The sequence below is a fragment of the Betta splendens genome, chromosome 14 (genome assembly GCF_900634795.4).
Source record: "Betta splendens chromosome 14, fBetSpl5.4, whole genome shotgun sequence".
Lineage (NCBI taxonomy): Eukaryota > Metazoa > Chordata > Actinopteri > Anabantiformes > Osphronemidae > Betta > Betta splendens.
The window spans coordinates 17,045,812-17,068,197 of NC_040894.2; the positions used below are offsets into that span (position 1 = coordinate 17,045,812).

Genomic DNA, 22,386 nt, shown 5'->3' on the forward strand with positions numbered 1-22,386 from the left:
TCCGTTCTTGCTTTACTTCCTGTTATCAGTTCTGTTCTCCCTAGTTCATTACCCACACCTGTCGGTAATCAGTTAATCAAATCACTGTATTTAACCACCACCTGTGTCCTTAGTTCGCTGCCAGATTGTTGTATTCGAGTTTCATGAGTGTATTCGTGTTTCATCAGTGTCGCGTGTTTCCTAGAGTTCTGAGTTTTCGTTCGTGTTTCTTGTTCCTCGTGTTTTGTTCCGGTTTTGCCTTGCGTATCCTGCCTGACCCTGGACTGCTACTGACCATGAGTTTGTCTCATCCCTGCCTGTACTTTTGCTGAGCCTCTTTGTGTACGAACCCTGCCTGGACTTTGGACTCGAGATTGCCTGCTCCCCTTGTTACTGCTTTAAACCCTTCCGTGTATGACCTGGACCGTCTGACCGTGCTTTGGAAAATAAACTTCTTTTTGATCATAATCCCGCCTCCGTGCTGTGCATGTGGGTCCGCCGCCTGCCCGAGTCCCTGACAGAACAATCTGGCCAAACTTGGACCCAGCCAGCACTCAGCCTCCGGTCAGGTCAGTGACTGTTTTTCCTTGTTTTTTTACGGCGGATATTAATCACCCGAGGGAGCATGGAGTTCACCTGCGCCGAGCTACCCAGCGACCTACGTGTTTATTTTAAAATCCTTGTGGAGGATTACCGACGGGCGATTAACCCGGAGAACCAGCGCAGCGCCGTGGAGGTGGCGATATTGACGCTGGAGGACGATGACACCGCGTTAGAGCGCCCCAGTGTTCGTCGCCTCTATGAGCGGCTGTGCGAGCTAAGCGACGCGCTCCGCACCACGCCAGCGCCGGTCGCACCGCCGAAGGTTTCGGTTTCCTCCTCCCCGCCCCGTCGCACCGTTGTGTCTGCACCAACCTGCCCAGCTCCATGTTTGTTCCGCTGGGAGGATTTCCTGCACTCATGCGGTCCCCAGTCCCCAGTTCAGTCGAGCCCAGTCCCGGTTCCAGTTCAGTCGAGCCCAGTCCCGGTTCCAGTTCAGTCGAGCCCAGTCCCGGTGCCAGTTCAGTCGAGCCCAGTCCCGGTTCCAGTCCAGTCGAGCCCAGTCCCGGTTCCAGTCCAGTCGAGCCCAGTCCCGGTTCCAGTTCAGTCGAGCCCTGTTCAGTCTCCAGTTCAGCCGCGCGCTGTTCAGTTTCCAGTTCAGCCGCGCGCTGTTCAGTCTCCAGTTCAGCCGCGCGCTGCCCAGTCTCCAGCTCAGTCGTGTTTAGCCCAGTCTCCAGCTCAGTCGTGTTTTGCCCAGTCTCCAGCTCAGTCGTGTTTTGCCCAGTCTCCAGCTCAGTCGTGTTTTGCCCAGTCTCCAGCTCAGTCGTGTTTTGCCCAGTCTCCAGCTCAGTCGTGTTTAGCCCAGTATCCAGCTCAGTCGTGTTTAGCCCAGTATCCAGCTCAGTCGTGTTTTGCCCAGTCTCCAGTTCAGTCGTGTTTAGCCCAGTCCCCAGTTCAGCCGTGTGCTGCCCAGTCCCCAGTTCAGCCGTGTGCTGCCCAGTCCCCAGTTCAGCCGTGTGCTGCCCAGTCCCCAGTTCAGCCGTGTGCTGCCCAGTCCCCAGTTCAGCCGTGTGCTGCCCAGTCCCCAGTTCAACCGTGTGCTGCCCAGTCCCCAGTTCAGCCGTGTGCTGCCCAGTCCCCAGTTCAGCCGTGTGCTGCCCAGTCCCCAGTTCAGCCGTGTGCTGCCCAGTCCCCAGTTCAGCCGTGTGCTGCCCAGTCCCCAGTTCAGCCGAGCCCAGTCCAGCCGAGCCCAGTCCAGCCGAGCCCAGTCCAGCCGAGCCCAGTCCAGCCGAGCCCAGTCCAGTCCTCGTTCCAGTCGAGCCCAGTTCAGGCCTCGTTCCAGTCGAGCCCAGTCCAGCCGAGCCCAGTCCAGATCCCAGTTCAGTTGAGTCACGTTCAGGCTCCCGTTCAGTCCGGTCACGCTCAGGCTCCCGTTCAGTCCGGTCACGCTCAGGTCCAGTCGAGTCACGTCCCAGTCCAGTCCAGTCACGCTCAGTCCTTGTCCCAGTCAGAGGGCACCGTCCGTCTGACGACTGTTAGCCCCACCCAATCAGGCCCGACGTCTCCTCCGTCGAGCTCGGCAGCTGTAGGCAGTCATGCCGGCTCCGGAGGGGACGCCGTCCCAGTCCCTGTCGATCCGTTAGGGGTCGTTCTTGTTCCTGTCGGCCATGTTGCGGCCGTTCCTGTTCCTGTCGGCCAAGCAGATGCCGTTCCTGTCCCTGTCGGCCATGTTGAGGTCGTTCCAGTTCCTGTCGGCCATGTTGAGGTCGTTCCAGTTCCTGTCCCTGTCGGCCATGTTGAGGTCGTTCCAGTTCCTGTCCCTGTCGGCCAAGTTGAGGTCGTTCCAGTTCCTGTCCCTGTCGGCCAAGTTGAGGTCGTTCCAGTTCCTGTCCCTGTCGGCCAAGTTGAGGTCGTTCCAGTTCCTGTCCCTGTCGGCCATGTTGAGGTCGTTCCAGTTCCTGTCCCTGTCGACCATGTTGAGGTCGTTCCAGTTCCTGTCCCTGTCGGCCAAGTTGAGGTCGTTCCAGTTCCTGTCCCTGTCGGCCAAGTTGAGGTCGTTCCAGTTCCTGTCCCTGTCGGCCAAGTTGAGGTCGTTCCAGTTCCTGTCCCTGTCGGCCAAGTTGAGGTCGTTCCAGTTCCTGTCCCTGTCGGCCAAGTTGAGGTCGTTCCAGTTCCTGTCCCTGTCGGCCAAGTTGAGGTCGTTCCAGTCGGCCAAGTTGAGGGCGTTCCAGTCGGCCAAGTTGAGGGCGTTCCAGTCGGCCAAGTTGAGGGCGTTCCCGTCGGCCAAGTTGAGGGCGTTCCCGTCGGCCAAGTTGAGGGCGTTCCCGTCGGCCAAGTTGAGGGCGTTCCCGTCGGCCAAGTAGAGGGCGTTCCCGTCGGCCAAGTAGAGGTCGCCCCAGGCCCCGTTCCCGTTCCCGTCGGCCAAGTAGAGGTCGTTCCAGTCCCCGTCACCCTCGAAGTTTAGAGAAAAACGAAAAACAAAAAACCTCTGCTTTTAATTTTTAATGGAAGCTCATCCGTGGACAGGTCGCGGGGCAGCAGTCGTAGCAGAGAGCTCCAGACTGCCGCTCGAATGAAACACGAGATCGAATGAAATGTGATGTGTTTCATACTCAGATGACTTGGATCTGAGTTCGACCAAGCTTTTGTTTGTCTCATGTTTGCTCACAGTCGCAAAGGAAAACGACACACCCCTCCCCCTCCTTCGTAGAGGCGCATAGACATGCTAATGTGTTGCTGCTACTCGATCAGCAGGTGAGAAATACTTCAGCTCCGGGACAAAGCTCCGTGGGAGACAGGGCAGCGTCGGGCGGCGTGATCAGCTGCAGGTCTAAGACTCATTAATGCAGCAAGTAGTTTGTTCTACATACGTTTACTCTGCAAAAATAAACGTATGTATTTATCGTAACTTTCTGATCTAAGTTATTTGTAGCACTTCGACATTCGTTTAAAATATGCAGTGCTTTTTAAAATGAAAATACTAATATTATTATTTATTACCTTTATTGTAAACACAGTATTAATTGCACAATTTGGACTGGCGAAGATTTGTGCTTCTTTCATAATAATCATGGATAATCAAGGAAGAAACTGCAGTTCATATTTGTTATTCAGGGACGGTTTAATAAAGATTCAGTATGGTTTTTGACTGAACTGTCAGCCAAGGTACGTGCATTATCAAATGAATGCGCCTGTCAGCGGGGAAGACATCAACTCTATTCAGTCGCTCTTCAGTCGCTGCTGCCGTCTCCTCCCCAGTTCACACACCTTAACACTAGGACTACTGGGTTTTCTAAATATACCAGTTCCTACTACAAGGTGTTCCTACGAAGTTAACCAGCTGTTTATTTCGTTATTACTCCTTTCACCTGTACCACATAAAGTCATTGCAGAGCTACAGCCATGTTCCCACAAAGTTAACCAGCTGTTTATTTCGTTATTCCCTCTTTCATGTCCGTCTGTTGAATGAAAGTGGGCGTGGCCATCCACGTCCCAGAGCGGTGACACTGGGGGATGGGAAACGCTCATCAACACGCAGGACAAAGATCTGCGTTTCTCTGCTGCTACAGCCTCGGCTGCGTTGTGTTGTTAGTCTCCCTTTCACCTGTACCATAAGAAATGTGTTCCTACGAAGTTGCTCAGTCGCTTTCAGAATTCCCCATGCAGGTTTGAACAGGGCAAACATTATTTTTATTTACAAAAAAAAATTAATACGTTTACAGATTGACCGGTGATGCCGCACAGGTTGCTCTCAGTTAAAACAGCTGTTTGAAGCAGGGAAAAGCGAGTTAGCTGTCCTTGTCGATGCCTTGACAATGTTTTAGCATCGGTTAGATCTCTGAGCCCCGACTTTTATGTCTTCTTTGGATTAAAAAACAAATGTTGAATGTTCTCAAATAATATAATATTGCCGCCCTCCGCGGCTCCCAGTGTTTGTTTTTTTCATTTAAAACATGGGTGTTACCGGTGGCAGACCTCTGGTCTAGATCATCCTTATTCACTTTTAGGTCATAGTTAGGTGTTTGCCTGGGGCCAGAGCGGGCGACATTGAGTCTTATCTTAAGCTCCTGTCTAAGGATAAACGTAAGTACGCTAAGATCGTAATACACGCAGGAGCTAATGACGCCCGGTTACGCCAATCGGAAGTCACTAAAACTAACATTGAGTCGGTGTGTTCGTTCGCCAAAACAATGTCGGACTCCGTAGTTTTCTCTGGACCCCTCCCCAATGTGACCAGCGATGACATGTATAGCCGGCTGTCATCGCTCCACCGCTGGTTGTCTAGGTGGTGTCCTGCAAACGATGTGGGCTTTGTGGCTAATTGGAGCACTTTTTGGGGAAAACCTGGGCTGATTAGAAGAGACGGCGTCCATCCCACGTTGAACGGAGCCTCTCTGCTCTCTAGTAACATGGCCATGTTGCTTAGTCCCCCCACTCCGTGACAACTCAGAGTGGAGCCCAGGACGCAGAGTCGCAGTCTTACACGCCTCTCTGCATGTTCTCTACAGCCGCGACCCACTCTTAGTCTTAGTTATCGCATAGAGACTGTGTCAGCTTCTCGACCACCTAAACTATACAAGTCACAAACAAATCAAAGAGGAGTGACTTACCAGAATTTAATAAACATCAAAACAGTTCCTCTTACGGAACAAAGTAATAGTAAGCTAATGAAGTGTGGGTTATTAAATATCAGATCTCTCTCATCTAAATCCTTTTTAATAAATGACTTGATAAGTGACCATCACATAGATCTGTTCTGTCTCACTGAAACCTGGCTGCAGCAGGATGAATATGTTACTTTAAATGAGTCGAGTCCAATGAGTCACATCAACTATCATGTTCCAAGAAGTACAGGTAGAGGTGGAGGAGTAGCAGCAGTTTATAAATCAGATTTATTAATTACTCCTAAACCTAAACATAGTTATAACTCATTTGAGAGCCTCACTCTGAGCCTTTCTCACCCAGACTCTAAAACTCAGAAACCAGTTGTGTTTTGTATTGTTTACCGTCCTCCTGCTCCATATTCAGAGTTCTTAACTGAATTCTCTGAATTCTTATCTGACTTAGTTCTTAGCACAGATAAAGTCATTGTAGTGGGAGACTTTAACATTCATGTAGATGTTGACAGCAACTGTCTCAGCACTGCTTTTAACTCCTTAATAGACACTATTGGTTTTACACAGCAGGTAAATGAACCCACTCATCGTTTTAACCACACCCTAGATCTTGTCCTGACATATGGAGTTGAAATTGATAATTTAATAGTTCTTCCCCAAAACCCTCTGTTATCTGACCATTTCTTATTAACTTTTGAATTTAGCACAACTGACCCTATAACAGCTGGAAAGAAATGTTACTATAGCAGATGTTTATCTGACAATGCTGTTGCCAGATTCAAGCAGATGATTCCATCATCTTTTGCCTCAATGTCTTGCAGATACACAGAGAACAGTCACCTTAATCCTTATGAACAGGTTGACTGTCTTGTAGATGGTGCTGCAGCTTCTCTACGTACAATGTTAGACACAGTGGCTCCTCTGAAGAAGAAGACAGTGAATCAGAGGAGGTTAGCTCCGTGGTATAACTCAGACATCCGCAGTCTAAAGCAAAGGACTAGACAACTAGAAAGACAGTGGCGTTCCAACAAAATAAATGTAAACTGCATTGCATGGAAGGACAGTCTAATGAAATATAAAAAAGCACTTTGTGCTGCTAGAAAAACACATTTTTCCTCCCTAATTGAGGAAAACAAAAACAACCCCAGGTTTCTTTTCAGCACTGTAGCCAGGCTGACAAAGAGTCATAGCTGTATTGAGTCTACTATCCCCTTAAATCTCAGCAGCAATGACTTTATGAACTACTTTACTAATAAAATTATTATCATTAGAAAAAACATTCAGCAGCGACTTCTTCCAAATGACAGAAAGCACTGTCTAGATCCATTAACTTTAAATTTATTAAATCCTCTGTCTTACCTAGACAGCTTCTCCCCCATAACTCATATGGAGTTAACCTCAATAATTAACTCTTCCAAGTCGTCCACTTGTCTTTTAGATCCAATCCCAACCAGATTACTCAAAGAAGTTCTACCTTTAATCAGCTCATCCATATTAAATCAAATCAACCAATCTTTACAACTAGGCTATGTACCACAGGCTTTTAAGGTGGCTGTGGTCAAACCTCTATTGAAAAAACCAACCCTTGACCCTGGACAACTAGCCAACTATAGGCCCATTTCAAATTTACCCTTTATTTCCAAGATTCTGGAAAAAATCGTGGCTAAACAATTATCTGACCACCTTAGTGGGAATAACCTGTATGAAGATTTTCAGTCAGGATTTAGAAAACATCATAGCACAGAAACAGCTCTGGTTAGAGTCACTAATGATCTTCTATTAGCTTCGGACAATGGTCTAGTTTCTGTCCTTGTCCTGTTAGATCTTAGTGCTGCATTTGATACAATTGATCATCACATTCTATTACAGACACTAGAACATAGAATCGGGATTAATGGAACAGCATTGGGATGGTTTAAATCCTATTTGTTGAACAGATTCCAGTTTGTTCATGTTAATGATAAATTCTCCACACGCACAAGGATTAGCTATGGAGTTCCACAGGGTTCTGTGCTAGGTCCAATTCTGTTTAGCTTATACATGTCTCCTCTAGGTGAGATTATTAGAAAGCATTCTATTAATTTTCATTTTTACGCAGATGATACTCAGCTATACATGTCCTTGGAACCAAATGAAACAGATCAACTAGTCAAAATTCAGGGTTGTTTAAAAGACATCAAATCCTGGATTTCCCAAAACTTCCTTCAACTAAACTCAGATAAAACCGAGATTCTTATTGTTGGGCCTAAAAATCTGAGAGAGACACTAGTAAGTCAGATAGCCACCCTGGATGGCATAACATTAGCTTCAGATTTTACTGTGAGGAACCTTGGTGTCATGTTTGACCAGGATCTCTCTTTTACATCATACATTAAACAAATCTCCAGAACCGCCTACTTCCACCTTAGAAATATAGTTAAAATCAGAAGCATCCTCTCTCAGAGCGATGCAGAGAAACTGATCCATGCATTTGTTACCTCTAGGCTGGACTACTGTAACTCCTTACTCATAGGATGTCCTAACAGCTCCTTAAAAAACCTACAGCTCATTCAAAATGCTGCAGCCAGAGTTCTGACAGGACTTAGAAAGAGAGATCACATTTCTCCTACATTAGCTTCGCTGCACTGGCTGCCTGTAAAATGTAGGATAGAATTTAAAATTCTCCTACTCACATACAAAGTACTCAATGATAAAGCTCCTTCTTATCTTAAAGACCTTATAGTTCCTTATGCTCCCAGCAGAACACTTCGTTCTCAGAGCGCTGGGCTACTTGCGGTTCCTAGAGTGTTTAAATGTAGAACAGGGGGCAGAGCTTTTAGCTACCAAGCTCCTCTCCTCTGGAACCAGCTCCCTCTTCAGGTTCGAGAAGCTGACACACTCTCCACCTTTAAGATTAGGCTTAAAACCTTCCTTTTTGATAAAGCTTATAGTTAGAGATGGTTCAGGTCACTGGCAATTATTGTTAGTCACAGGAACCATCTCTTAGTTAAGCTGCAATAGACATAGACTGCTGGGGGACCAAATTTATACACTGAGCTCCTCTGTTTCCTTCTACCTCCTCTGTCCCATAACCTCCCATCATTGTCCCATGTTTAACTAACCTTGTCTCTTTCTGTCCAGTAGTTGTGCTTCTCTCCTCTCCCCCCCCCCCACCACCACTCTTTCTCCCTCTCTGTCCTCACCCACAGGTATCATTGGACTCAAAGTTTGGTGTCTGTGATGGGCAGCTGCGGATCCAACCATCCTGCCTGCATCCAGTCCCTGGTCCTACCATCCTGCCTGTGCTCTGTTGTTGCTTGTTGTTGCTTGTTGCTGTTGCTGTGCTTTTCTATCTCTCTATCCTCTCACCCCAACCGGTCGAGGCAGATGGCCGCCCACATCCAGTCTGGTTCTGCTGGAGGTTTCTTCCTCGTTAGAGAGGGAGTTTTTCCTCTCCACTGTTGCTGTCAAATTAAATGCTTGCTGTTTGTGGGATTTGTTGGGTTTAGTTGTGTGAGGTTTTAAACCTTACTTTGTAAAGTGCCTTGAAATAACTTTGTTGTGATTTGGCGCTATATAAATAAAATTGAATTGAAAAATTGAACTTTTTAAAATTGTAGTAGTGTAACCTTAGTTAGTATTCCTTTTTATTTTTTTTATTTTATGTTTGGGAAACGTGACATTTCAGCTACTGTGATTTTATTTGTCATCAACATTAGTTCCTACCTGTCCTTGTTGACGGGGGACAGGAAAAAGGTGACGCGCGTTGGGTAAGAGAGGCGTAAAGACAAAAGTGTACATGTGCCGTACTGTCTTGCCGTGTGGTGCATTAAAGAAGCATTACACGTAAAGAAAATTGCCCGTACCAACAGCAAGAAATCAGGGTTACAGTAGCTTGTCTGCCATAAATCGAACGCTGCACGCGGGAGGGCGCACCGTTCAGCTTCCTATTTTCGGTTTTAAACTGCCATAATTTGCCATAATTTACTTACGTTCATAACTTCATACTATAACGCGACCAGCGGTTCATGGTCTTGGCGATTCATGCACTAAGTAATACAACGTTGTCATCTCGTGATCACATGATGATGATGAGACGCTGTTTTTCCAATAATTAAAATAAAAAAAACTGCTTCCACTCAGACTCGAACCCCGGACAAAAAAAAAAACGTTGTGGCCATGCACGTTAACCACTAGGCCACCAAAGACCTGATCATTGGTTGTTCTACAAGAGGCTATATGACGTAAGCAACTACGATGTTTCAGGACCAAAAGTGGGAGTCAATCGCCACCTACAGGCCAGAAGGACGTAAGTACAATGTAGTACGTTTGCAGTACAAACCCGGCACTGACGCGGCAGATTTGAAACCCAAACACGGTGGGGGTAGACACTTTTACCGGCTGCCTCTGTACATGGCTTAAAATCAAAAGGGGACAGGGTCTTTTCAGTCAGGGCTCCAAAACTTTGGAATACCCTGCCCGAAGAGATAAAGAGATAAAGCAATTTGGGTCAGTGCCTTCTTCTAAATCCATTCTTAAACCCCTTTTTTTAGATGTCCTTTCCTGACTACGTGTGACATATTTTAATCTGAATTGCTATTATTTAATTTTTTATTATTTTATGAAACTGCCTTTCTCCAAGGGATATCTTTTAGTTTTTATTTTATGTTTTATCCTTGTGACATTTTTTGTAAAGCACTTGTTTAATAAGTATAGTATACTGTATACTCGGAATAACCATGTTGAGAATTGAGATCATACAAATAAAACTGAATTAAATTTAAATGATACACTGTTGTAACATGCAATATGCCTGCTGCTGCCCTGGTCTATCTCATTCACCCATTCGCACACACACGTTGACCCACGTGGCAACCTGAGGTTCAGTGTGCTGCCTCTTATCTTATCTTATCTTATCTTATCTTATCTTATCTTATCTTATCTTATCTTATCTTATCTTATCTTATCTTATCTTATCTTATCTTATCTTATCTTATGCCAGACTTCGGTACATGATCTGGGGGATCCAGTAATAGAACCAACAATCCTATGATTACAGTAGTGAACAACAGCTCAATATACTTTAATTGTTTCCATTACATGCAGTAAACGGAACTAAAGTCAGCACTGTGCTCGTTTTTTTTTTTGCATCAAGTGAGCAAATTTAATTTGGTTAGTAAAAACTGAATAAACTAGTAATCTAAGTAACTAAAATGCTCTTTGTAATTTAGATAAAATGTATGTTCTGTTTCACTTTTCTGCATTTAACTGCGGTCCTCTTGTGTTGCAGAATAAAGCATCTCCATGCGCAGATCATAGAGAAAGATGCTATGATCAAAGTGCTTCACCAACGCTCCCGAAAAGACCCTATCAAATCTGACCATCCATCTGCAATGAGGCCCTCTAAGTCTCTAATGTCCATCTCCAATACTGGCTCAGGTCTGCTCTCTCACAGTCTGGGAGTCAGTAGTTCACCAATCACTGAAGAACGCAAGGACACCAGCTGGAAGGGCAGCCTGGGTAAGAACCAGTACAGAACAGGGAACAAAACGTTATGTTTTCCTATGCACTATTGTCACTGTTTTCTCTGCTCTCTAGGTATCCTGCTTGGCCCTGAGTTTCGTACAGAATCTCTCAGGACAGAGTCGATCTCATCGTCCCCCTCCCCAGTTTTTCCCTCAACCCCAATGACCGCAGGGCATTCGAAGACAGGCAGCAGGGACAGCTGTACTCAGACTGATAAGGGCCAGAGTCAGGAAATCAGCAAGCCCAGCACTCCAGCCCTTCAAAGCATGACACTTCCTGCCCGCCTGTCCAATCCCAGCCCAATCTATATCCCTGACCGCATAGCAGGTTAGCTTGTTCTGTCTGTCAGACATGTCACTCCCAGATAAGCCAACCTGCAGGTTAGTCTGTGGATGACAGATGAGATTTGAAGCAGCAGAGCAGCGTAGATTTGTATTTTTGTAGATAGTGCTTTAATTGATTTGATAGAGGTAAAAAACAGTAAAACAGAAAAACATGGAATATGAAACTGGGTGGAGGCATAGAGAGTAGATATGATGGGGAAACACCTGGTTAGAGCCAGTATCCAGGGTTCTGTGAGTGCAGGGACTGGTTAACTTTTTTTTTTACCTCAGCAAGCAGATTTGTGTTAAAGTATTATTCCTGCACACAATTTTATGTTCCTTAATATAATCTCATCACTCATCTAAGTAGTTTCTCAGTTTCATTTTTGAGCTGTTTTAAGGTTTTGCCTTATAACAAAAAATCAAACAATTGGGCTCAAAATTTTTTAAACGTCATGTACAATGTTCATTTGCTAACATCCACAAAATGCTTTAATTGACTTCCATTTAATTTGTTTGTCATTCATTTTAAAAATAGGTTATTGGTAATGAAACCCATTAATTTTACAATAGTGTCAGTGAATTATTTAAGATTCAATAAAAATAACAATATTAATATTATTAGTACATAAGTGTTTCGTCAAAATAATGTTTTCCCTTTTTTGTCATCTCTGTGTAGATGTGTTTCACAGCAGCACCCTGGAGCGGAGGCATCCTATCCACTTGAACCCACAGCAACAGGTCCTCTCTTCAGCCCATCAGGAAGTGGATAATGACATTGTGGAGATTCTCATCTGACCCTCGATCTCTAGACAAACTATCTAAACAAAGCTGGCAGTTAAACATGAACATCTATCATTCACTGTTATGGGACCTTTAAAAAAATATTTGTTAAAAGCCCTTCTTTTGTCTTCCAACCATTACATTGATCAGCACAGTCCTAACATGTCATTTATTTACACCCCAGCTTGATAACATTATTACAATTAGTTTGCTGCTCACTCTACAACCCCATTGTTGGTATCAGGGACAGGTTTGTTGGGATTTTCTCTGTTCACATCTCAAAGTCATTAATTCGGAATTTCACATCTCATTTTCAAATGGTGTGGTTCACATTGTATACATACAGTACAGTATTGTATGTAAACTGATTTTTTTGTTCTGCTATTGTGTTGTCAAATGTATTATCCATTTGGTAATTTAAGCCACTCATGTGCCTAGTTATTGTTACTGAAAACCAGTCAGTTGTATCTTGCCATAGTAATCCCAAATATTTTCAGACTTTATTATATTATACTTACCAAGCTAGGTATTGAGTGTAAATGTAAACTAAAAGTACTATATCTATCCTTCTGCTGAAAAATACACAAAATATTTGAACTAGTGCTGGGCTCAAGACTGACGTTAACACCGGCAATGCGCATTAATGCAGTTTATTTTCATCATTAATATTTGGAAAGTTCGTTGCCCACTGGCTCTAAATACTCATACAGACAAAAGAAGGGTCCCAGGAGGAGCAGGCTGCCTTTGGGGATAGGGCCTAAGACTGCTACAGTGCTCACTGAACTGCAACCAAATAGAATAAATATGTTTTAAGTGGATGTTATCAATTTAAATCTCTTTCTAATGGCAGAGTTCATAGAACCAAGTCATTCATGGCAAAGCTCAATCTGAATCAGCTGAATCACCATAGTACTCTGAGTCTAAAGTATCATTTAAATGCAATACATACCATCGATGCAAATCACCCACCTAAACAAAAGTGAGGGAGACTTCAGCAGACTAAATTAGCTGTATAGTGTGGGAGAAGTATAAACAAAAGCAAGGCAATCTAACACATGCCACAGCTAAGTGGTTAGAAACAAACTGCAGGCCGATTAATGTTGGAAGATGTCAGTCTGAGGAACATTAATAGAATAGAACCAATGACGGCACTTCTGAGCCTTCTGAGACAGCGTTACAACGTACACCAACTGTTGCTCGCAACGGAGCATAGTAGTTTTAAAATAAAAATCATATACTACTTTTGAATTAGTGACTGAATGCTTCTTATATTATTGTGTTAATCGCAGTTAATTGCAGAAAACTGGTGCAGTTAACGCGATTAAGGATTTTAATTGCCCAGCACTAATTTGAACACTAAACATGATTTTGAAGTTAAATTAAGTTTGAATTATATGAAATATTGATAATATTTAAAAAAAAAAACATTCCAACAACTTGGATAGCGTACACAATGATCCTATATTTCAAATCAGTTTATTGTACATTATACATACAGTAACAAGTGGTTTTATTGTGGTGAGAGATGTTGTTAATGTAACAGCTAAAAGCTTGACCCTTAAGACCACCAACAAATGTTTTTTATCTGTGTGACTAAATACTTCTTTAGAGAAAAGCAGGAAACTGGACCTAACAACACACGAGTGGGAGTGAGTTTCTTATTTTAACACTAATATGTTGGAACAGAATATACCTGATATGTAATGTGATCATTGTGTTGTCTGACATGGGCTATTGCCTCATTATTATTGCTTAATATATATACTCACTGTTTTTTAGACCTTTAAGGGCTTGATTTAAGAACCCAAATAAATTAATTTTTATTAATAAATTACAGCTTGAAGTGCCTTTTGTATATTTTGGTGGATCTTTTAAACGGGACCGATCATGCAAAATTCACTTTTTAGACATTCTGGAGCATTCTTATGCCTCTATACAGTAGGTCAAGTTTACACACACTGAGCATGGTTAATGTGCATTTCCTCCTATTTTTACATTTTCTCCAAAGGGGGTCAAAGCAAGTCTAGTTCTGACATTTGACGTCTGTGATGGAAATTTTATATTATCCCTTAATGTTGATCATTTTTATTATTAGTGCCTTAATAATCATCTGATTGTTTTTATTCGTGTTCATGTGAACAAACATTCCATGCATTGTTCAAGTATAATGCTGCAAGCATCTGAGGAAGAGGGGTCCTCAGTTATCTTTTGAGCAGGAAGCCTAGTTGTAATTTGATCAATCTGTGACAGTATCTGACTTGATGACCCTGTGACATAGTGTTTGACTTAGACAAGGAACAGAATTCTCCTTGAGTGAGGCCTTCCTCTTTTCTTACCTTTGCTCTTGCAGACTTGGCAAATTGTCCTGAAGTTTGAGCTCATGTGTAGAGGTTAGGGCTAAGGTTAGGGTTAGGTGAAGGATAGGTTTAAGTGAATTGAAGACTCTTATTTGAGTTTTGGTGCACTGGCTCAGGTGGCTGTCGGCTCTCTGGTTAGGTCGCTACCTATGAAGCTTGAAGTTTCCAAATAGAAGTTGGTTTATAGGAGAACACAAAATGAAGTGTATCTATTTATTACTTTTATTATTATTATTAACATCATCATATGATTCAATACAAGGAGGAGTTAATCCTCGGATAAGTGCTTATGTTTAAGTGCTATTAATTATGGTCACAATAGGTAAATCATGCATTGTGACTCAAGTGCATTCATTATAGAAGAAGAAACAAAAACCATATATACCAGGTGAGTAATATTACAAAGTCTAATACACAATATTCATTAGTAGGCATGCAATATATAAATAAATAAATAAATAAATAAATAAATAAATAATACCAATAAATGGCCAAGGAAATATTTACACAAGGTGCTCATAAATCCTTCTTTTGTTTCCCCTGTCTGTTCTATAGGAGTTACAAGCTGTCTCCCCCATGGATCTGTGCAAAGCCGTCCTCCTCTTTAAACAAACGTCCTGATTGTCAAAGTTCTCCCCTGCTACAAATACACTATTTTTCATTTAAACCAGTTGGTGTTCTTGTGTTCAATGTGTGTATCCAATGCCTTTCCCTTCTCTTCCGCTGTCCATCTGTCCAGGTGGCCCGCCACTCCAGGCCAGAGATGGTCAGAAATCTGACCGAATGAGTTTGAAAATGTTTGACCAGTTCCTTATCAAGTTGTCCTTTCTGAATTGTGTACAGGTGTTGCTGGAGTCTAGTGGCAGTGTCATGTTTTGTCTCTCCGATGTAGATCTTACGGCACACATTACATATTATACAGTAAACCATATTCTGTGTGTAGAGCGTACATTGCCCAGACACAGGACCGGCCGAGCGACTATAGGGGTTGGAGATATATTTTATGTGGCGAAAGTGCTTATGGTGAGGACCCAAACGGCCCTGTGGTTCCTGAACAAACTTGGCATGTACCAGTAGGTCTTTGAGATTTTTATTTTTCCTGTACGCTGAACTGACTCGACATTTTTCAAATTTTTCAAAGCCACGCAGTGGTAACAGGCAAGACCGAAAGTTTTCTTTAACTTCTCGATGCCAGTTCCGGTAGCTGTGGGAGAACGTGGTTATAAGCGGTATCAGCCGGGGGCTCTCATCCTCCGATTCCAGCGTGTTGTGCCTGTTTAGGAGCGAGTGGGAGCGAGGGCGGACAGTGTGTCTCTCTTCACTTTTCTCAGGAAGGACCTGGAATATCCCCTCCGCCGCAGGCTTTGGAACAGCTCACGTATGGCCGCTAAGGTGTCACTGTGTCTAGAGCAGATTCTATGGAAGCGAAAGATTTGTGATTTAACTATAGCCTTAAAAGTGTGTTTAGGATGGTAACTGGTTTTATGGAGAAGAGCGTGTGTGTCTGTGGCTTTGAAGTAGACTTTTGTTAAAATCGTCTTTTCTTCCGCCGAGGTAGGTGTGAAAAACACTGTCGTGTCCAAGAAATTAACTTGTTCAGTGTGCAGTGTATACTGTAACTTGATGGTAGGATGGTGGTTATTAAGGGTATGGAAAAACTGAATGAAACTGTCCTGGTCATGTGTCCAGATTCCTATGATGTCATCCAAGAACCTGCGGTAGAGGATCGGCTTGTGCAGACACTTTGCCAGCGCTTCTCGCTCCCACTCACTCATGTATAAATTGGCGTAAGAAGGAGCGTATCTCTGTCCCATGGCCGTCCCCTGTACCTGCAGATAAAGGTCACCACCAAACTCAAAGTCATTGTTCCTCAGACATATTTAATAATTGCAACAGGTGGCGGTCAGGTCTACGTGGGTCCGGAAATCTTTCAAAGTTAGCACGGATTGCACTGAGTCCCATTTCTGTGTCAATGTTAGTGTACAGGCTGGTTACGTCTGTTGTAAAGAGCATGGCGTGGCGAGGGAGCTTCAAGCCTTTGATGACCTCCAAAAAGTGGTAAGTGTCCTTCAGATAACTAGGATGTCTACTGGAGAGGGGCCCGAGAAAGTGGTCTATGTATTGAGAGATGTGGTAAGTGCAGCTATTGCAATCTGAAACTATAGGTCTGCCCGGGGGCACTTGATGTGGGACTGGCCAGGTGTTCGGATCTTTATGGATTTTGGGCAACAGGTAAAATAGCCTGCCCCTGGGATCATTGGGGCCATATAGGTAATCCCTTTGTTTAGCCTTAATATAACCTGCCACATATAACTGCTGGACTATGGAGCGAATCCTAGTCTGTGTTTGTGTTTGCAGGCTTTCAGTGATGGATCTGTAGTGTTCCTGATTGCTAAGCTGTCTTCGTGCCTCAAGTGAGTACTGCTGCTTGTCCATGATCACTACTTTGGAGCCTTTGTCGGCCGGTTTAATAATGATGTGTGGATTAGTCTGCAGCTCCCTCACCCTGTGTTAAAAGAAATGTCGAGTCGCTTTCTACCCACGCAGGAGCGGGTGCGAGCGCTGATTGTCTAATTTCAGCCGTGCCTCGAGGAACCGCATTAACTGCAGCAATGCACGATGGGAGATGTCCCTCTAGGATGTTGTACTTTGTGAGTTCAAAGATTTTCAGCACCGTCAGTCATCAGCGATCACGTGTGAAAGGGTCTCCTGAGCGCGAGTTCAGCAACTCATACTTACCTGGCAGGGGAGATACCATGATCGGGGTGTAAAGGACAGATACAAACCATAAACTATTAGACGGTCAAACAGAATATCAGATGTTAGAACTTGATGTATGACGGGACACAAGAGATTAGTTGTTTTTGTAAGAATGTTACAAGAAGAGTGTTGAACCTAACCAGTCACAGAGCACATGATGACTACGTTGGGATCACACAATAAAGGATTCAACCTTTGAATATATGACTTGGCGTTTACATGAATCTGTGTCACTGAACCTCATTTAGAACTGAGCTGAGATCAGGAGATGATTTTCAAGAGTGGTTCCTGCATATGTCATACAATCCGTAGGTGGACAGTTTGACATTGCTGTGTAGTGGAACCACATCTTAAATGTTACAAAATATTTTACACTGATTTTTGCAGACAACAATATCCTGTCAAAAATATGCTTCCATAACTTTCTAATGAATAAGGAGCAGAATCTACCATTTTTACATCCATAGAGGTGCACCATTCTCAGAAGTACTGCAATACTGGGACGATGCGTGGAGCAAGCCCCTATTCCATCTCCCTGCTCCAAAAACCAATTTAATATATGGTCCCCGGGCAGGGGACGTATCAGATATTAAACTGATAAGAACAGATACTACACTTGATCTTAGCCAAAAGGCCGAGAAGCGATACCGCCATGACGTAGAAGCTGAAGTACACATTCTCCCAACAGTCAGTCTCAGTGATGGTGCAAACCTCTACGTTCAGTTGACCAGTAGATTAGAGTTTAACAGTGTGGTCCAGTGGGACCAAATGCTAAGATGTGCAACGCTTACAGAAAATGGAGGAAAGGGTTGCTCTTTAAACGTTTAAAGACATGGTTAGTAGGGCGCCACTGGGTCATGTGACAGGCTATTGTCCAATAGGATTCATAATAAATTGGTGCTGATGACGTTTGTCATTATTACTTCTATGTTAACTAGTCTAGCCTCAGATGAGCTAGTACCAACAAATCTATCATCTTTCTCACTGAAGAAAAACTGTTTGCTTGATTAACAAGTTGACAAATAAAACTGCAGCTTCCACATCTAGTGGAGAAAAGAGAAATGCATCGAAATGTAATAAATAAAACGGGTACGGTAACACTCAACTGAATGAATGAAGCTTGTATTTATTACAGTAGAATAGTTAAAGAACAGATTTGAGAGCAGATTTGAGAGCAGATTTTTTACGTGAGCCATAGCTTCATTCATGGGATTCATACAACAGTCAACGGCAATACCTTTTGATCACTTAATCAGGGGAGAGCGCGAACGCAGTCCCCCACTACCAGAAATTACGCAGTCGAGATTCACGCATTTGGGGAATTCGCAGAGGTCAGACAGCCTCAGTGCAATGGCTGAGCCTCGCCCTGGGTGAACCACCTACATGATCATGGTATCTCCCCTGCCAGGTAAGTATAAGTTGCTGAACCCGCGCTCGGGAGCCCCTTTCACACGTGATCCCTGATGACTGACGGTGCTGAAAATCATTATCCTCACAAAGTACAACGTCTTAGAAGGACATGAAAGCACAGAAATCCACCCCAAAGGAAATGCGTTATACATAAGCCATTTTGTGAAGGCTCATGGGCTGTCACACACATTAATTACCTACATCGGACAAAAAATTACTTTAAAGTTTCTGCCTGGCATCAAACAAGGGACCTTTTGCGTGTGAAGCAAACGTAATAACCACTACATGACCATGCCATGTTGCACATTGACTTCCTTTTTAAGCAGAATCTTCGACTCACTCTTTGAACAACATGACTTTGAATTGCTCTTGCTAAATCCGACGTTGAGGTTCCTGGACAGAAAATTATCTAGTGCAGCCTAAAACCCTAACAGGTCTATGACCTCCATTCCAACACACACTGCTCTGGCTAGACACACCAACAATGGCAGCCACCCAAGATGGCTGCAACAGTTGACTGCTCTCTTCTCAAGACCCTCTTGCCCCCTTAAATATAATTCCTTCTCAAGTCCAAATTAGTACGCCAGAGTATGCTAGCAAAAAGTGGAGCCGTTGACAACCCTCCTCTGCACTGTCTCTAGGACCTTTGGAGTCCTGCCAGTTCAGCATTTTGTGTTGATGTGCGTTTCAAAGTGTCATTCAGGCTGAAAAGCAAGCAATGATAGCATGTCTTTTTGGAATGTTGACAGGACAGTCCTTTAGTGAACAAAAACTTGCCAGTGCACTTTGCCATATTCTGGGACTCTTTCACAGGAAATGCAGTTTCGACTGGCCATCTTGTGAAGGCTCATGGGCTGTCACACACATTAATTACCTACATCGGACAGAAAATTACTTTAAAGTTTCTGCCTTGTTTCAAACCAGGGGACTTTTGCGTGTGAGGCAAATGTGATAACCACTACACCACAGAACGCAGAGAGAGACAGTTCTTGAGAAAGGAGCCTTCCAAAAAAACCTGTTGCAGGTGCCCACTATGCTTTCCATGGGTACATGTGAATCAATGGAGCTAAAGCGGAGCCCCCAAGGGTTTTTGGTCACTTTGCTAAATCCTTAAACCACAAACTTGCTTTGTTGCACCTACAATCCCACACAAAAATTGTGTGTTACGTGTGACTTGGTCATCCAGAGACCACAAGATGGCAAACTTGGTCCTTGTTAGTATAGTGGCCAGTATCTCCGCTTGTTGTGCGGAAGACCAGGGTTCGATTCCCTGACGGGGAGTGTTTTTCTTTGTCATCCCTCCACACGATGCATGAATTTACTTTCTTTTATAAATACCAGCTGAGGATAACTGCTTTTGACCACCACAAAGTACCTTTTTTTACTGGAGTAGCTCAGGCGGGAGAGTGTTAGACTGAAGATCTGCATCCTTCGGGCCATCTCAGGTTTCAGCAACAGATGTACAAACTCTGAGATGCAAGACGCAACCATGTCCTCACGTTAGATTTGGTGCTTTTTAGAAGAATCAACAGATCATGTGTCATGCATTTCTACTATATTGATATTTTGTACATGGCTACAGTGGCATAAAAATAGCCCCTGCATAGATAAAGTTGAAAGAAAAACTTACCTGTTTGTGCCTGGCATCAAACAAAGGACCTTTTGCGTGTGAAGCAAACGTGATAGCCACTACATGACCACGCCATGTTGCACATTGACTTCCTTTTTAACCCTCACGCAGCTCTCATCTTTAGACCCCACGAGGGCAACGGAGGAGGGTTTTACATCTGACCCCACAAGTGGGTGAGGATGTGCAGTGGGGGGGTGGTGGTCGGGGTAACGCCGGACCCCACGAGGACACAGAAAGTGCAGGTTAGGAGGAGGGAGGTGGGGGTCACGCCAGACCCCACGAGTGCACAGAAAGTGCAGGTTAGGAGGAGGTAGCTGGGGGTCACGCCAGACCCCACGAGGACACAGAACGTGCAGGTTAGGAGGAGAAAGGAGGGGGTCATGCCAGACCCCACGAGGACACAGAACGTGCAGGTTAGGAGGAGGAAGGTGGGGGTCACGCTGGACCCCAGGAGGAAAGCGAACGTGCAGGTTGGGAGGAGGGGGTCACGCCAGACCCCAGGAGGAAAGCGAACGTGCAGGTTAGGAGGAGGGAGGTGGGGGTCACGCCGGACCCCAGGAGGAAAGCGAACGTGCAGGTTAGGAGGAGGGAGGTGTGGTTCACGCCAGACCCCACGAGTGCACAGAAAGTGCAGGTTAGGAGGAGGGAGGTGTGGGTCACGCCAGACCCCACGAGTGCACAGAAAGTGCAGGTTAGGAGGAGGTAGCTGGGGGTCACGCCGGACCCCACGAGGACACAGAAAGTGCAGGTTAGGAGGAGAGAGGTGGGGGTCACGACGGACCCCACGAGGACACAGAAAGTGCAGGTTAGGAGGAGAAAGGTGGGGGTCACGCTCGACCCCACGAGGACACAGAAAGTGCAGGTTGGGAGGAGGGAGGAGGGGGTCACGCCAGACCCCAGGAGGAAAGCGAACGTGCAGGTTAGGAGGAGGGAGGTGTTGGTCACGCCAGACCCCACGAGTGCACAGAAAGTGCAGGTTAGGAGGAGGGAGGTGTGGGTCACGCCAGACCCCACGAGTGCACAGAAAGTGCAGGTTAGGAGGAGGGAGGTGTGGGTCACGCCAGACCCCACGAGTGCACAGAAAGTGCAGGTTAGGAGGAGGTAGCTGGGGGTCACGCCGGACCCCAGGAGGAAAGCGAACGTGCAGGTTGGGAGGAGGGGGTCACGCCAGACCCCAGGAGGAAAGCGAACGTGCAGGTTAGGAGGAGGGAGGTGGGGGTCACGCCGGACCCCAGGAGGAAAGCGAACGTGCAGGTTAGGAGGAGGGAGGTGTGGGTCACGCCAGACCCCACGAGTGCACAGAAAGTGCAGGTTAGGAGGAGGGAGGTGTGGGTCACGCCAGACCCCACGAGTGCACAGAAAGTGCAGGTTAGGAGGAGGTAGCTGGGGGTCACGCCGGACCCCACGAGGACACAGAAAGTGCAGGTTAGGAGGAGAGAGGTGGGGGTCACGCCGGACCCCACGAGGACACAGAAAGTGCAGGTTAGGAGGAGAGAGGTGGGGGTCACGCTCGACCCCACGAGGACACAGAAAGTGCAGGTTAGGAGGATCCACAGGTTGGAGGATGGAGAATCTCTGTCTGGAGAATCTGTGTGTGTGTGTGTGTGTGTGTGTGTGTGTGTGTGTGAGTGTGTGTGTGTGTGTGTGTGTGTGTGTGTGTGTGTGTGTGTGTGTGTGTGTGTAGGAGGAGAGAGGTGGGGGTCACGATTGACCCTACGAGGACACAGAAAGTGCAGGTTAGGAGGAGAAAGGTGGGGGTCACGCTCGACCCCACGAGGACACAGAAAGTGCAGGTTGGGAGGAGGGAGGAGGGGGTCACGCCAGACCCCAGGAGGAAAGCGAACGTGCAGGTTAGGAGGAGGGAGGTGGGGGTCACGCCGGACCCCAGGAGGAAAGCGAACGTGCAGGTTAGGAGGAGGGAGGTGTGGGTCACGCCAGACCCCACGAGTGCACAGAAAGTGCAGGTTAGGAGGAGGGAGGTGTGGGTCACGCCAGACCCCACGAGTGCACAGAAAGTGCAGGTTAGGAGGAGGGAGGTGTGGGTCACGCCAGACCCCACGAGTGCACAGAAAGTGCAGGTTAGGAGGAGGGAGGTGTGGGTCACGCCAGACCCCACGAGTGCACAGAAAGTGCAGGTTAGGAGGAGGTAGCTGGGGGTCACGCCGGACCCCACGAGGACACAGAAAGTGCAGGTTAGGAGGAGAGAGGTGGGGGTCACGCCGGACCCAACGAGGACACAGAAAGTGCAGGTTAGGAGGAGAGAGGTGGGGGTCATGCCGGACCCCAGGAGGAAAGCGAACGTGCAGGTTAGGAGGAGGGAGGTGGGGGTCACGCCGGACCCCAGGAGGAAAGCGAACGTGCAGGTTAGGAGGAGGGCAGAGGGGGTCACGCCGGACCCCACGAGGACACAGAAAGTGCAGGTTAGGAGGAGAGAGGTGGGGGTCACGCTCGACCCCACGAGGACACAGAAAGTGCAGGTTGGG

The 22,386-nt window shown here is 45.7% G+C and overlaps 1 protein-coding gene and 2 non-coding genes across 10 annotated transcripts in view; 1 reads left to right on the forward strand and 2 right to left on the reverse strand.

The window, feature by feature from the left end:
* amot (angiomotin) overlaps positions 1-13,580 on the forward strand; it is a 162,924-nt gene extending 149,344 nt beyond the window's left edge. For all 8 annotated transcript variants that reach the window (XM_029172838.3, XM_029172837.3, XM_041073644.2 and 5 more), the window contains 3 exons: positions 10,405-10,634; positions 10,713-10,967; positions 11,643-13,580. In XM_029172838.3, coding sequence (XP_029028671.1) covers positions 10,405-10,634; positions 10,713-10,967; positions 11,643-11,761 — 604 coding nt within the window. In that variant the 3' untranslated portion in view covers positions 11,762-13,580. The remainder of the gene's footprint in view (positions 1-10,404; positions 10,635-10,712; positions 10,968-11,642) is intronic.
* A 3,747-nt stretch (positions 13,581-17,327) lies between these two features.
* LOC114870138 (U2 spliceosomal RNA) lies at positions 17,328-17,509 on the reverse strand. The gene has a single exon (XR_003788271.1). It is a non-coding gene; the product is annotated as a U2 spliceosomal RNA (small nuclear RNA).
* A 607-nt stretch (positions 17,510-18,116) lies between these two features.
* On the reverse strand, positions 18,117-18,279 carry LOC114870137 (U1 spliceosomal RNA). The gene has a single exon (XR_003788270.1). It is a non-coding gene; the product is annotated as a U1 spliceosomal RNA (small nuclear RNA).
* Between the last annotated feature and the right edge of the window lie 4,107 nt (positions 18,280-22,386).